The sequence below is a fragment of the Musca autumnalis genome, unplaced genomic scaffold (genome assembly GCF_047663935.1).
Source record: "Musca autumnalis isolate F117 unplaced genomic scaffold, ASM4766393v1 scaffold_4, whole genome shotgun sequence".
Classification (NCBI taxonomy): domain Eukaryota; kingdom Metazoa; phylum Arthropoda; class Insecta; order Diptera; family Muscidae; genus Musca; species Musca autumnalis.
The window spans coordinates 114,789,772-114,805,848 of NW_027411977.1; the positions used below are offsets into that span (position 1 = coordinate 114,789,772).

A 16,077-nucleotide genomic window follows, 5' to 3' on the forward strand; every position below is an offset into this window, starting at 1 on the left:
TTGTTTGTAACTTTCAGGCTATTTTCTCAGGAAGTAGGGACTTGCCCCTAATAAATCTTACAGCGTCGTATAGAGGACAGCGAATACAACTTGCGTAAACAAAAATCAAAGCGATTCGAGACCAGGTCCTAAACTGAACTTTTCCGAAATTTTGTGTGGGAGGTACCCGAAGGAGTGGACCGATTGAGTCCATATTGGAACCTCATCTAACTTAGATTCGGTCCAAAATTTGGCTTTCGTAATATTTTGTCCAAACTTTGTTCATGTTCAAAGATGGATTATATCGGTCCACTCCTTCCGGTACCTCCCCCACAAAAGTTCGAACATTTTCGGAAAATTTGTGCGTACGATAACTCTTGAAGGGAGTAACCGATTTGGTCCATACTTTGCACATTATGAAATTTCTACCAGACTTAGATGAGGTTCCAATATGGATTCAATCGGTAAACTCCTTGGAGTACCTACCACACAAAATTTCGGAAAAGTTCAGTTTAGGACCGGCTCTCGAATCGCCTTGGTTTTTGTTGTAACATCTTGTATTCACTGTCCCCTATACGAAGGTACAAGTTTCCTCAGGGGTAAGTCCATACTTCCTGAAAAAATAGCCTGAAAGTTGAAAAACAAACCCTATGACACAATGTTTATGGGTGGAAACGCAAGATAATTCTCGAACGGATATGCCGATTCCGGCCAAAATTTGGCCTTCGTAATATTGTTTCCAAATTTAGTTTAAGTTCCAATTTTACTTTAAATTTAAATCCATACTTCTTGAGAAACAGCCCGAAGGGTGTAAAAACCCCCTATGGCACCCCCATGGTCTATGTCGGTCCATTCCTTTAAGTACCTTTTCCGCAAAATTTTTGAACTTTAATCCTAATGAATATTTTTGTCGGTTCATACGACCAAAATTTTGAAACCCCCTAAATACATAAGTTTTTTGTGAAAAAAGTGTTTCAATTTGCACAGGCTGAGGGTATATCTCTGTCGGCAAAGCCGACTGATACTTTTTTACTTGTTTTAAAGATAATCGACAGAAGTGAAAAATATGGTCAGTTGTTTGAGAACTGTTGAAGTTTTTAGTGTTTTTTGTGCATGTTTCCCGTGCTGAGTATTTTTCCGTTATTTATTTTATAATTTCCAAATTTATGGTAATATTGTATTCATTTCTTAAGCCTTCATTGAATTATATAATATTTTCTAACAAATTTTGAAGATTTCCACATTTAAATCAAAGAATAATCACGTTTTCATCATTACCGTGACACTGCTTATTTTCTAACAACGGTAATGACAAAAAAATGGCCCATCGCCAATTAATGCATAAAATTGTCTTATAAGACAGTATGAGCCGAAAAATATTTATTTAAACCCATTTTCGCACTTTGCCGTTTTCCACCCCAAAAACAAGTCTTTTCGCAATATTCACCCATATACATTTGTTCTCACATGATTCCCGAAGGCACAAGGGAGACATCTGACTTATCAATGGGTGCTCGGCGATTCATATTGGCTCAATAGCTTATAGAATTTTAAACAATAAATGAGAAAGAAAAACTTTTATAAATGCTCTTTTTACAGATGTTCGTAACAGAAAGAGAAGCTAAACGCATTTATCAAAGCTCTTAGAATAAAAATGACTTCAGAATAATGTTACGAATGTAAATGATAGGTTTAAGATAGTTTAGATGAATGAATACCAGGGTATTTGGAAACAGCCAGTCAGTTGTGTTTTAGACGTAAAATGGAACAGTCGATTAAAGAAGAAGCTGTATGCTTACTAGAGTCAAGCTGCGTGCTTAGTAATTATAGTCGGTTGTGAATAATTGTAATAAAGTAAATAAAGCATTGTAGAAACGTAATCTAAAACGACCCCTGTTTTATTTGGTCCAAATCGTACTGGGGAATAATACAACGTCTACCCTGAGATTAGTTAAACCTAATTCCGTAACAAGATTTGGATATAGCTATATATATATTTTCGGCCGATTTCACATGTTTAATGCACCAAATTTCGATGAAACTGGGAATGTGTGACTGAATGCGGTCTAAAAACATATGTACAAATTTATATCGAAATCGGTTCAGATTCGGATATAGCTCCCATATATATTTTCGGCCGATTTCACGTATTTGCTGCACTAAACACACTATATATGTCCGATTTCGACTAAAATTGGAATGAGTGACTGAATTCGGCCTAGAAATAGATGTGCCAAATTGGTTCAGATTTGGATATAGCTCCCATATATATCTTCGACCGATTTCACGTATTTAATGAACCAAACACCCAATATCAGGCCAATTTTGATGAATTTTTGAATGTGTGACGGAGTTCGGTGTAAATATAAGTGTGCCATTTTATATCGAAATCGGTTTAGATTTAGATATTCCCCCATACCATTGCTATCGCAAACGATTCGTTTTCGAATGTTTTTCGATAGTTTTGCGGATATTTTGTTCGAGAACGACACACGAGAACGAATTGAAAACGATTCATTCGTCGCTCAGTTTGTGGCAGGAAAAACCTCGAATTCGAATATCGTTAGTAATATTATTAGCGAATGAAAGATGATAGTTTTTACGGTAGTGCCGAAAAAGCATTTTTTGGCGGAGTTTCAGCATTATGACGTGTTTAACTTTATCTGCGATACGATGTGCGATAACTGTTTATAAACATTGTTGTTCTGTATTTTGTAACCAAGGCATATGTTGTGTTTATCAACACTTCTTATTTATATGATACGTGGCTATTATATCGAAACTATTTGAAAAAAGCTAATGGGAATTTTATACGAACAACATAAAATTATTTTTTAAAACAAACAAATTTCCGAATTACAAAATGTTTCTCGAAACAATGGTTCTTGTAAAGAAAAAACATTCGCCAAATGTTCGAAAATGATATCGTTTTTAAACTTTTGACGAACAAAAGAACAACCTGCTTGTGTACACCCGGAAAACATTTGCCAAGCCTTCGAATGTGATATCGTTTTCGCAAGTTGTGGCGGACATTCGAATAATATCCGCATCTGGTATGGGGGGTGCTCTATTTAAAAAATGTCAAACACCAATAAGCAAACCATAAAATACAAAAATAAAAAAAAATATTTTTTTTCCAAATTTTAAAAATTAAATAAATACTCTCTGTGTTTTCATAAAACTCATATAACTTGTATAAAAACTCATATATTAAAACAATTTCCGTTTGAGTTTAAAAAAGCTACAAACAAGAACGCAATATCTGTTATATATTTCCTTCTCCAGAAGTTTACAAAAATTACGTATTTACCAAAATTGCAAAAAAAAATGGTCGTCTATTGGCCAAATCCCCCAATTTTACATAGAGGGAACAACTGACCATTGCTTCAAAAAAGGCAGGTTTTCTTAGTACAGCTATAGGAACTTCTGATATTGAACAAAATAATATTTTTGTGGCAAAAATATGGCCTCAATATGTACAAGAAAGTGATATTGGTGGTAGTATGATTGAACACTATGTTTGTTAATGATTGATTTCTGCGACCCGTTAACTATGTTCACTTTAATGTCCCTGATCATATTTGTTTTCTTCCATTGCTCACTGTAAAGACTTTCTTTTTGTACAGAGGGGTGGGAAAAATAAAAACACTTTTTATTCCACTTCCAAAAAAATCAATTTCTGTTTATTTATAAACACACGTTTGTTGGTTTTTCACCATTTTGCCCTGGTCTCTCTATCACGTGGTAATTCGTCGGTCCCCAACTTCTACGTTATAGAGAAACTCGAATGTATTATACATATATTTAAATTTAGTTTAAAAAGTCGCCATGCGTAGTTTTCATCCTATTGTGCGTATCAATAAATTATTTTTTGGTTTGATGGTTTGTGGAAATACTTTGACATTTGTCTAAATGAATGTGGATTTATGCATGTATTTCATTGATTAGTTGGGCATAATATTTTTGTGGATACTACACTGTGAAATTGAAGTTATTCACATTGAAACTTCAATTATTTGTAATGAGCTACCACACATATCATTTTACAAGTCAGCATTGGCGGATGTAATAAATTGATAATTTCGTATTTCCATTACGCCTTTATATGTTTGGTTTTGTTGCGCAACATGGATGCGTCAAAATATCCCCGGATCATATTTTGGTTAGTTTGTATTTAAGATTGGATAAACCCGTTAGTATAATGATTTAAAATTATTTTAAATTTTGTGTTAAGATTTTTAGGCAATTTTTTAGTGACATCAAGAAACAGATTACATATAATAGATCACAAGGTTGAGAACCATATATGCTGTAACATTACATGGGATCATCAAACACACAAGAAAGTTAAATATATATGTATGTTGTCATTGGAGAGGGAGGTTGTCCTTCTTACAGAAGTTGTATTAGAAATCCGTTTCAGACAATTTGGAGTCGATTTAACCCTGTACATCTGTCCAGCTGGCTGGAACGCACGATACCTCTCGAACGGTTCAACTGATTTTATCCAAAATTCGGTTATCTAATATTTTGTTCAAACTTAGATCAAGTTCAAAGGTGGGCCATGTTGGTCCGCTCCTTCCTCCCACAAAAGTTCGAATTTGGAGTTGATTTAGACATGGCCATAGGTCTGTCTGTCTGGTTGGCTGGAGCGCACGATAACTCTCGAACGGATCAACCGATTCGGTCCAAAATTTGACTTTCGTAATATTTTGTCCAAATTTAGTTTATGTTCGATGATAGGTTATATCAGTCCACTCCTTCCGGTACCTCCCCCACAAAAGATCGAAAATGTTCGAAAAAAATTTTGCTCTGGAAAGGAGTGACCGATTTGAGCCATACTTTACACATCCTAATATATCTACCAGATATAGATCAGGTTCGAATATGGACTAAATTTGTGCACTTCTTAGGGTAGCTCCCCCACTAAATTTCGGATAAGTTCACTGTAAGACCTGCTCTCGAATTACTTTGAATTTTTTGAAGCAACTTGCATTCGATGCCTCAATTACAACGGTTTAGTTTAGGACCTGCTCTTGAATCGCGATGATTTTGTTGTAACAACATGTATTCCCTGTCACCCATAAAACGATATACATTTTATCAGGGGCAACTCCATTCTTCTTGAGAAAACAGCCCGAAAGGTGTTCAAACTTAGTTTCAGTTCAAAGATGGGCAATACCGGTCCACAACTTCCGATACTTCCCCCCAATATTTAGAAAATGTCACTAAAATGGTATGCACGACATCTCTTGAACGGGGCAACCAATTTTGGATTTCCTAATATTTGTGTCTAAATGCAGTTTAGTGTCTGTTCGAAGACCCTTTGGAAATGTATAATGATGCTGTTCGTTGTGGTACTGCTTACAGCGATATTGTGTTTTCCGTGGACCATGGCATACTGGACTAAAAGTTGTACGATAACCCACTGAAATGACTAGTGGGCGCGATATCTATCGAAAAGATATGACTCCCAAAATAAGAACCACTTCCATAATGGACTATCGGTCTGTTCCTTCAAGTACCTCCTCCGTAACACTTTTTAACTTTAATCCTAATCCACATTTTTGTCGGCAGGTTCAAATGTCCCAAAAGGACCACAAAATTCTGAAATGACCCTATACGCATTAGATCTGTCCGTTGATGAAAATTTCAATTCACATAGGCTGAGGGTATTACTCTGTTGGCAAAGCCGAGTCATACTTTTTTACTTGTTCGTGGATAAGTCCATGCATCTTGACGTAATATACCCTTTAGCCAACCTTTGCCATCGAAAGGAGTGACTGACATTGGTCCAACCTTAAATCATGTTCGAATATGGACTATATAAATTTCAAAGATGGACTACATCGGTCCCTTTCTTCCGGTATCACCCTCAAAACAGTGCAAATATTTAGACTTATGAACAGATTGCGATCTGTTCGCGGATAAATTTTTAACTTTTTACGTATATTTTTTGAAATACTTATTACAACTCTAATGTTTTGGAAAAACAACCAATACTGGGTTTGCTTCTTTTCATTATGTCAATGGCTGAGTGTACATCTCTGTCGGCAAAGCCGACTGATACTTTTTTACTGGTTTAATATTTAAATGGAATTCAATAATGGTATTCATTCATTACTGCTACAGGAAAACATCTTTGGGAAAAAGTCATCACCCTAATATATAGCATGCAAAAGGAACCGAGATAAACCCTTTTAGGCATATATGTGTATAGAATAACTTTCTGAGTCGATTTATGCATGTCCGTCCGTCTATCCATGTATTTTGGTAATCAAAGTATTTATTATCTAGTTTTTCCGGATTTGAGGTATTTGGTTCAACAAACACGCAAATTCTGTCCGATTTTGATGCAATTTCGAAAATATCACCGAATTCCGACTAGAAATAAGATTGCCAAATTATATTGAAATCAGTTAAGATTTGGATATATCCCTAATATATGTTTTCGCCCGATTTGAGGTATTTGGTACACCAAACACGCAAATTCTGTCCGATTTTGATGCAATTTCGAAAATATCACCGAATTCCGACTAGAAATAAGTTTGCCAAATTATATTGAAATCAGTTAAGATTTGGATATAGCCCACATATATATTTTCACCCGATTTGAGGTATTTGTTGCACCAATCACGCTATGTATGTCCAGTATTGATTAAATTTGGAATATATGACAGAATTCTCACTAGAAAAAAAGTTTGTCAAATTATATTGAAATCGGTTCAGATTTGGATATAGCTCCTATATATTTTCGCCTTATTTGGGGTATTTGGTACATAAAACAAGCAAATTCTGTCCGATTTTGATGCAATTTGGAAAATGTCACCTAATTCGGACTACAAATAACTTCGCCAAATTATATTGAAATCGTTTCAGATTTCGGTTAAGCTGTCATATATATTTTCTCACGATTTTCTGTCCGATTGTGTAGCAATTTGGAAAATGTCACCGATTTCTTGTATTTGACGGACAAAACACAAAATTGAAAGACATTCTGATGAAATTTGGAAAATGTGACTTAATTTGGTCTAGAAAAAAATTCGCCGAATTATATTGAATTATATAGGTGTGGGGTATCATATAGTCGCACGCGCCCGACTTTAATCCTTTCTTTACTGTTTTTTATCTGTTGGTTATATAGCTCACAATATTTATGATAGATTTTTGTTATGTGGTACAGACTCCTATGCCGTTAGGTATTGGTATAGCCCAGTCCCAGTCCATTTTTGGTCCATAATGTTTGTACAAAAGACAATTGGAATGAATTCTCTATGCAGAAGATGATCAAAAGAGATCCATGTCGTGGTATATAACATCCCAATTTTCGGTATTTTGAAATCTGAAATTTGGTATATAGTGTTAACTGAGCATGCAAAACGTTCAACCTTAAATTTGTCGGTATAAGTCCACATCTTTATATAGTCCCCATAGAACGGTACCTACCGATTTTCGGTATTTTGAAGGTTTTAGCCTCATTATAACACCGAAATGGCTGAAATTTGGTATTTAGTGTTAGCGGGGGGTGCAAAACTTTAAACCTGCAATTTGTCGGTATAGGTCTAAGTCTTCATATAGCCCCATAGAACGGTACTTTCCGATTTTCGGTATGTTGAAGGTTGTGACCTCAATATCCCACCGAAATGGCTGAAATTTGATATTTAGTCTTCGTTAGTGGTGCAAAACTTTTCACCTGAAATTTGTCGGTATAGGTCGACGTCCTCAGATAGCCCCCATAGAACGGTACCTCCCGATTTTCGGTATTTTGAAAGTTGTGGCCTCAATATACTACCGATATGATTGAAATTTTGTATTTAGACTTCCATGGGGGTATAAAATTTGCAGGAAAAAAATTATCAGTATAATTACATATCTTCAAATAGCCACCATAGAAGCGTACTTCCCGATTTTCGGTATTTTGAAGGTGGTGCCATAGATATCCCATCGAAACGGCTGAAATTTAATATTTAGTCTCCCTTTGTTGGTATAAAATTTTCCACCTGAAATTTTCCGGTATTGTTTAATGTGTTTATATAGCCTCCATAGAACGGTCCCTCCCAACTTGGGTATTTTGAAAGTTTAAGCCACATTATTCAATCGTAATAAGTTAAATTTGGTATTTAGTCTTGGCTTGAATTACAAAACTTTCCTTCAGAAATGTATCGGTACAGGTTATAGAGCCTCCATAGAACGGTGCTCCCGATATTCGTTAAATATCCAAATTTAGAATACCAGGTTTGGTCTAGTCGATATTTTATGTATTTCGCTCAATTCGGAAGGTTGTAAATATTGGTCCATGTTTTGGAAAGAACAACGAGTACGCCCCATATGAGCTGTTTTGAAGGAAGCAGTATCAGCTGGGATATATGTACTACTCCTTCAATAAAAGGAAGAGTTTAGTACTTTCATAAACGAAATTAAACTAATTGTTCCTATTCACCTCAATACAGTTCATCGTGAAGGGTAAAAAAAGTTCGGCCCTGCCGAACTTAACGCCGTTCTCACTTGTTTTAATTTCTTTTGTCCAAGCGATATTAAGCACACGAATAAGCCTTTACTTGGCGGAGAAGCTAAGTGCTTTCATAAATGAAAGGAAACTAATAATCATGTTTGACTTCAATACAATCCCCGATCGAATTTAAATCCTTTTTAATTGATTGTTGCTTATGTTTGAATTGAAGCGTTTCAAAAAAAATGGACTCCCCATCTTTAAGCCGATCAGAAACGATGCGTCAAATTTAAATGACAAGTTATTTTAAATTTTCCAACGATTTAAAAAATGAAAATTTGTATTCAAACGGATACTTCTTTCCAATCAGCAAATCTTTGCCCGAGACGAGCTGCTAAACACTGTTTTGTAAATCGTAAAATTTAGATATACTGTGTAAAATAAGGTTCAAGTCAATTAAGTTCTAATTTCAGATCGATTCAGATATTTATGTTGCACCAGAATCGAAACATAATTCCATAACGATCCATTTTGTATAATACAGGATACTAATACAGCGAATACAAAAGCCTCTTTCAGATATTATTCAACTTCACATCAAAGCTGCTTTAAAGATTCAATATCCGTTTTATTCACCTTACGCAGCTTATATGTATTTAAATCTGACAGGTAAAATATGTATATCGAAACAATAATGATTATAAGCAGATCATCCAAAGCAATGTTAATCCTATATTTTCGCCTGCCATGCATATTGCAAACAACTGCAGATTGACATAATACCCTCAACAATAATAGATAAAAGTATACGGTATTAAAGATTTTTTAATTTATTTGGAAATGTTAATAACATTCAATCCTCTCAAGTATAAAGAATAAAACCGACGTCACAAACACACTATTATACTGAGTTTTTACTTTATCATTTCATTATGTGAGGTTATAATTTTTTATTAAAGCATAAAACAACAAAAAATATAAAAACACACACGCTCACATACATACACAGAATTTTAATTTATTTCAACAGCAAAAGAAAAAAAACGGAAATTATATTTCCGCATTATATCAAAAAAATCTAACAGTTCAAATAACCCATCATATGGTAGAACAGGAAATCCAAAATAAATACAAAAGTGTATTTTTTATATAAATTCACTTCAATCCATTTTCCAATTACGTAACATTGAAAATGCATTAGATGGCTGCATTTTCGATCGATCAATATTTTCATAGCATCTATCCAGAGACACATTTCCACAACATTAACAAATATAACATGCAAGGTGGGTGGATGGGTGTTGGATGCTAGGTGTGGATGTTTTTCTGTCTGTCTGGCTGCCTCAATGCGGTAGGTGTATAATAAGGCTATGTATGTGTGTATATTTGTGGTATGCAATGCAACTCAATTGTGCTTCACGGTTATTTGGATGCATTTCATATAAATTAATTAACGTGAGTGGTGGTACTTGAGTTAGATGTGTGTGTGTGTGTTGTGGGTGTGCAAATGCGATATATATGTTATACAGATTCTAACCTTCACCACAGTTAATGGATATTCAAAATCAGCACCACCGACAAGTGTAAAGCCCCAGGGCACATTTTCGAAACGGCACATTTTTATATCAATCACCATTTTGATGAATTGATTCAAAACTATTCACTGTAAATATATATTTTTTCAAAATGTGAACGAGATTATTTTCACTTGATATGTATATTTGTAAATAGAAATGTTTGAGTGAGTGTGTGCGATTGTGTGCTCGCGGTATATTGAAAATGCCGATCTAGAGAAATTTGATGGGAACTTTTTGTTGTTGTTTTGTTTTTTTTTTTTAATTTATTTGTTTCTTTTAATTAGAAAATGTACCGACCGTCAGACCAAACGTATCGACCGCAATCAATGAAAAATTCGTACTAAAACCTCCGACGTAACCAAACCAACTAAAACAAAGTAAATGACAGATTGATATTGGACGATTGTTGCTATTGTCGAATTGTTGCGAATATCGATGAGAGTTTTTGTTTTCAATAGTTCTGTTCTGTTTAGATATCGATTAACGTTGTGGATATGTGATTTTTTGCTGTACTTTTCTGTCGAAACCCCCAGCCTAACCAAATAAAATGGTGGTTATTGTTTCATTTATATATATATTCTTATTCTTTTTAGGTATGGGTTAAATGCATACTAATCCTTCAAAACCAAATGCAAACTGTATGAAGTGGAGGGAGAGAGAATTCAATGTTTGCTTTTAAAACAGTTCTAGAGTAGTTTTGTTGTTCAAGCAGTTATATTAAATTTGCATTGGCAGTTTTGCTAACAAATGAAGTAATTCAGTGTAAACTTAGTTTTGTTGTTTTACAATTTACCAAAAAAGGGGTTAAATTTGGCCGGGCCGAACTTTGTATATCCCCACCATAAATTATATTTGAAACAGATTTCAGCCGAAAATCGGGCGGTACCCTTCTAAAGGGACCTACACCGACCATTTTCTGCGGGAATCCCCAACGAAGACTTTATACCAAATTTCAGCTATTTCGGTTATATAATGTGGCGAAGACCCTACAAATTCCCAAACTCGGTAGGTAAAGTTCTTTCAAAACGTTGGACCTGCACTGACAAATTCTAGAGAAAAGTTTGTAGCCCAAGCGATAACTAAATACTATATTTCAGCTATTGCGGTGGTATAATGCAGGTAAAAATTGCGAAAATGACCTGTTCCGTCAAATTCCCGGTTAAAAGTTTGAAGCCAAATTACAAGCAATTCCGTGGTCAAATGGTTCTGTTACCTACACATTTTTTTAAAGTGACGCATCGGGTTATATGAGCATTATTAATTATTATTTTCTATAATTAATAATACAGTACCGACCAAGGCATATTTATAAAAGGTAGATGCATGAATTACAACAACTAACAAATTTACAAAAACAACATTGTTGTTATTGAAAATTAAATGTCACAGAAAATTTTGAATAATAGAATCGTTTTAAAAATTTTCTCATGAAAAACATAAATATATTTTGAAAATCCTCTAAAATAGAACAAATTCGAATCAAAATCTACATATATAAAAGAGCTTAGTGATAAGTAGACATATGCAAAATTTATGCATTTTACATATTTTCTTATGCAACAAATATTTCAATAATAGGTACAAAAATGTTTGTGTGTAAAATTTTTCTGTATAAAATTCTCTTCAGACAAGTCAATAAAATAGAGAAATGTATAACCATAGTCACAACCTTAAAAATACCGAAAATCGGGAGGTATCGTTCTATGGGGGCTATATGAAAACCTAAACCTAAACCGAAAAATGTTAAGGTGAAAGTTTTTTACCCTCAAGCAAGGCTTAATACCAAATTTCAGCCATTTCGGAGGGATATTGAGGGCACAACCTTCAATATACCAGAAATCCGGAGGTACCGTTCTATGGGGGCTATATGAAGACGTGGACCTATACCGACAAATTTCAGGTGGAAAGTTTTATACCCACAACGAAGACAAAATGCCAAATTTCAGTCATTTCGGTGGGATATTGAGGCCACAACCTTCAAAATACCGAAAATCGGGAGGTACTGTTCTATGGGGGCTATATGAAGACGTGGACCTATGCGGACAGATTTTATTTGTAAAGTTGCATACCCCTAACGAAGACTTAATACCAAATTTCAGCCTTTTCGGTGGGATATTTAGACCACAAATCCTTGAATATATTTTTGCATATGGTTTTGCATATGCTAATTTTATGCAGATATGTAAAAATTAGAGTTGGGCAATCTCGTTCAATAGAACGAGCCGGATGACTATCTCGTTCAATGGACACCGGTAATTTCTTTGACAAAACTGCGTATACATTAGGCCGGGGCGATTTGTATGGAAGGAAAAAAGTGTTATTGGGCGCCTGGAGTTTCTGATTCTTGGGATTGTACTGAGCAAAAAAGTCAACTAGACCATATGTCTACGGTGAAAATCGAGCCCCCGGATTTTGACTTGAAGTTTTTATTCAAGGATTTTTGGATATTTTGGCAAAGAACAACCAAACCACTGAGATTTTCGATCCAACATAAAGACAACAGTTTTAGCCAAGACAATAATAAAGAACTCTCTAGTACATCGCAAAAGCATTGGAACGCTCCTTCAGGCAGTTATGGCCTCGAGAAGGTGCACATTTTTCGGAAAATATCGATAAATGACACTGTGCTACAAAATGGGACTCAAATTCAGTGGGTGGAAAATCCCTTTTGGAAATGAAAGCCCTTGGTGAGTGTACTAAGAACCCAAAAGGAAATTTTCACCATAGGTCAAGTTTCCGAGATTTTGCGAGATTAATGGTTTAATTTTGGACCCTTAATTTGTGAGAAAATAGCTTTATATCTCTCTAAAGCGTTATTGTAGCTTCATTTTAACATTACATGTCTTCAGTCAAATCGAATGGTGAATATTTTTGTAGAATATTTCATCCCTCTAACTCAACTCCTTTCATGTCCTTTTCGTCCTTTATTTTTTGAACCGCAGTAAAAGTACCAGAAGACGAGATTTTATAGCATCCAAATATTCTACAAAAATGTTGTTCAGAAGATTTTAGGTGCGGTTCTCATTGATGACCAATCGATATTTCCCCGTTTTCATGGTCCTTTTTGACATTTACGCGGTTTTTGTTCAGAAAACTATGTTTTGTTTTTATGTATATTCGTTATTGGTCTGTGGTGCTTCTGAAATACTTACCATAAATAGCTCTTGTAATGGCGAACACGTTAATAACAAATTTTATTGAAGGATAGATCCGGTTATCTAAATTTTTGAACCGGATATTCTGATATTAACACCGATTTTGGAACCGGTTTTAAGTAACCGATTAACCGTATATGTATATCATTAGAAAGCTAATAAAATGGTCAATCAAATGACAGCAAGTAGCTGATTACAACTTTATTGGTTCCGAAGCTAGAACAAAAAACCGCTTTCTTAAACCGATTTTGATGTAAAATACCACTGGGTTGACGTCGTTCAAACTTCTGAGTTAAGACGAAATTAATTCATTCTTGATGAACTTTAAGTGCATGATAAAAAAAAAAACAACATAACACAAATTCATCTCACCATAACTAAGAAGTTTGACCTATGGCATAACTGTCTTTCCAGATTTATAATACTATCTTAATCGACTTTCATCGCCAAAAAGAGTTTTTCAACCCAGTGGTATTTTACATCAAAATCGGTTTAAGAATCTGGTTTCTTTGTTCTAGCTTCGGAACCAATAAAGTTTAATCAGCTACTTGCTGTCATTTGATTGACCATTTTATTAGCTTTCTAATGATATACATATACGGTTAATCGGTTACTTAAAACCGGTTCCAAAATCGGTTTTAATATCCGGTTCAAAAATTTATATAACCGGATCTATCCTTCAATAAAATTTGTTCGTCATTACAAGAGCTATTTATGGTAAATATTTCAGAAGCACCACAGACCAATAACGAATATACATAAAAACAAAACATAGTTTTCTGAACAAAAACCGCGTAAATGTCAAAAAGGACCATGAAAACGGGGAAATATCGATTGGTCATCAATGAGAACCGCACCTAAAATCTTCTGAACAACATTTTTGTAGAATATTTGGATGCTGTAAAATCTCGCCTTGTGGTACTTTTACTACGGTTCAAAAAATAAAGGACGAAAAGGACCTGAAAGGAATTGAGTTAGAGATTGAAATATTCTACAAAAGTATTCACCATTCGATTTGACTGAAGACATGTAATGTTAAAATGAAGCTACAATAACGCTTTAGAGAGATGTAAAGCTATTTTCTCACAAATTAAGGGTCCAAAATTAAACCATTAATCTCGCAAAATCTCGGAAACTTGACCTATGGTGAAAATTTCCTTTTGGGTTCTTAGTACACTCACCAAGGGCTTTCATTTCCAAAAGGGATTTTCCACCCACTGAATTTGAGTCCCATTTTGTAGCACAGTGTCATTTATCGATATTTTCCGAAAAATGTGCACCTTCTCGAGGCCATAACTGCCTGAAGGAGCGTTCCAATGCTTTTGCGATGTACTAGAGAGTTCTTTATTATTGTCTTGGCTACAATTGTTGTCTTTATGTTGGATCGAAAATCTCAGTGGTTTGGTTGTTCTTTGCCAAAATATCCAAAAATCCTTGAATAAAAACTTCAAGTCAAAATCCGGGGGCTCGATTTTCACCGTAGACATATGGTCTAGTTGACTTTTTTGCTCAGTACAATCCCAAGAATCAGAAACTCCAGGCGCCCATGATGGTGTTCAAATCGCCCCACTCTAGTATACATACTTAATTTCACACGTTGGTTTTTATAATGTTACTCATTCGTTTTTGAACGAGGACAGTGATCCGGATCATTCAATTGAACGAGATTGCCCAACTCTAGTAAAAATATGTCAAAATATGCACGATCTGCAAAAATTTCTGGGCCTAATTCCTTTTATTTTGTAATAAAACGAGTTTCTGTCTAATCAGATTTTCTCTACGACCATCCTAACCATATATGCATTTGCATAGGATTCCGCTGTCTAGTGTATATCATCGACCAGACGAAACCGCTGAAGCTAGAAAGCTGAAATTTTAACTGTGAGTTGCTGTCGGTGTGTAGGGGTGAGATAAGGCTGGGTTTTGGAAATTCGACCTAGAAGGGTACGAAAAGTACCAAAAGGTACCAAATATGGTACCCTTTGTATTAGGCAAACGGGAAGAGCTAGAATTCTGAAATTTGGAATGAGGGTAACTGATGAAGAGTTAGAAAGATGTACCAAAGGGTTATGGGAAATTCGACCTCTTAGTGTACGAAAATTACTAAATTTAGTACCAATTGTATATTTGAACGGATTTAGCTAGAAACTTGGAATTTGGTATGGAAATGAAAATTGGGAAGTGGTGTTTATAAAAGGAACTGGTTTGTGAACTTTATACCCATGTGTACTAAGTACTAAATGGTACTAAATTTAGTACAATTTGGATTTGGGTGAAAGGATAGAGCTGGAAACCTGAATTTTGGAATTAAGATTACTGACAGAGTATAGGATTGAGATATGGGGGTAGTTTTAGAAACTAGTACTTATGGGTACTACAAGTTCTAAATGGTACTAAATTTTGTACAACTAGGATTTGGGTGAACTGATAGAACTAGAAGCCCGAAATATCAAACTAAGATTAATGTGGATATGGGTGAACGGATAGAGCTCGAACAGTGAAGTTTGGAATTAAGATTACTGTGGGAGTGTAGGGTTGAGGATATTTGAGAAATTCGTACTTATAGATACGAAATGTACTAAATGGTTCTAAATTTGGTACAATTTGGATTTGGGTCAACGAAAAGAGCTGGAAGCATGAAATTTGGAATTAAGATTGCTATTGGGGTGTAAGATTGAGGTAATTTTGGAAATTCGTACTTTTGTGTACTAAACGTACTATATGGTACTGCATTTGCTACAATTTGGGTGAACGGATAGAGCTGTGTGAACAGATAGACCTGAAATACTAAAATAAAGATTACTGTTGGAGTGTAGGATTGAGGACGTTTTAGAAATTCGTATTTATGCGTACGAAAAATACTAAATCGTACTAAATTTGGTACCGTTACATTTTGGGAGAACGGAATCTTAAATTT

The 16,077-nt window shown here is 34.8% G+C and overlaps 2 protein-coding genes across 11 annotated transcripts in view; one reads left to right on the top strand and one right to left on the bottom strand.

Annotated features, from left to right (window-relative positions):
* Positions 1–10,545, bottom strand: part of Zasp67 (Z band alternatively spliced PDZ-motif protein 67) — a 60,758-nt gene extending 50,213 nt beyond the window's left edge. For 3 of the 8 annotated variants that reach the window (XM_073981918.1, XM_073981916.1, XM_073981920.1), the window contains exons 1-2: positions 10,303–10,495; positions 9,966–10,091 (exon numbers count right to left, since the gene is read on the bottom strand). In XM_073981918.1, the coding sequence (XP_073838019.1) occupies positions 9,966–10,064 (99 nt within the window). In that variant the 5' untranslated portion in view covers positions 10,065–10,091; positions 10,303–10,495. Of the gene's footprint in view, positions 1–9,965; positions 10,092–10,302 lie in introns of all 8 variants that reach the window. The other 5 variants (XR_012412398.1, XM_073981919.1, XM_073981917.1 and 2 more) reach the window with 4 other exon arrangements.
* The window catches only part of LOC141402856 (acid sphingomyelinase-like phosphodiesterase 3b), a 767,718-nt gene that overhangs the window by 212,681 nt on the left and 538,960 nt on the right, over positions 1–16,077 (top strand). The gene's annotated exons all lie outside the window — the stretch shown is intronic.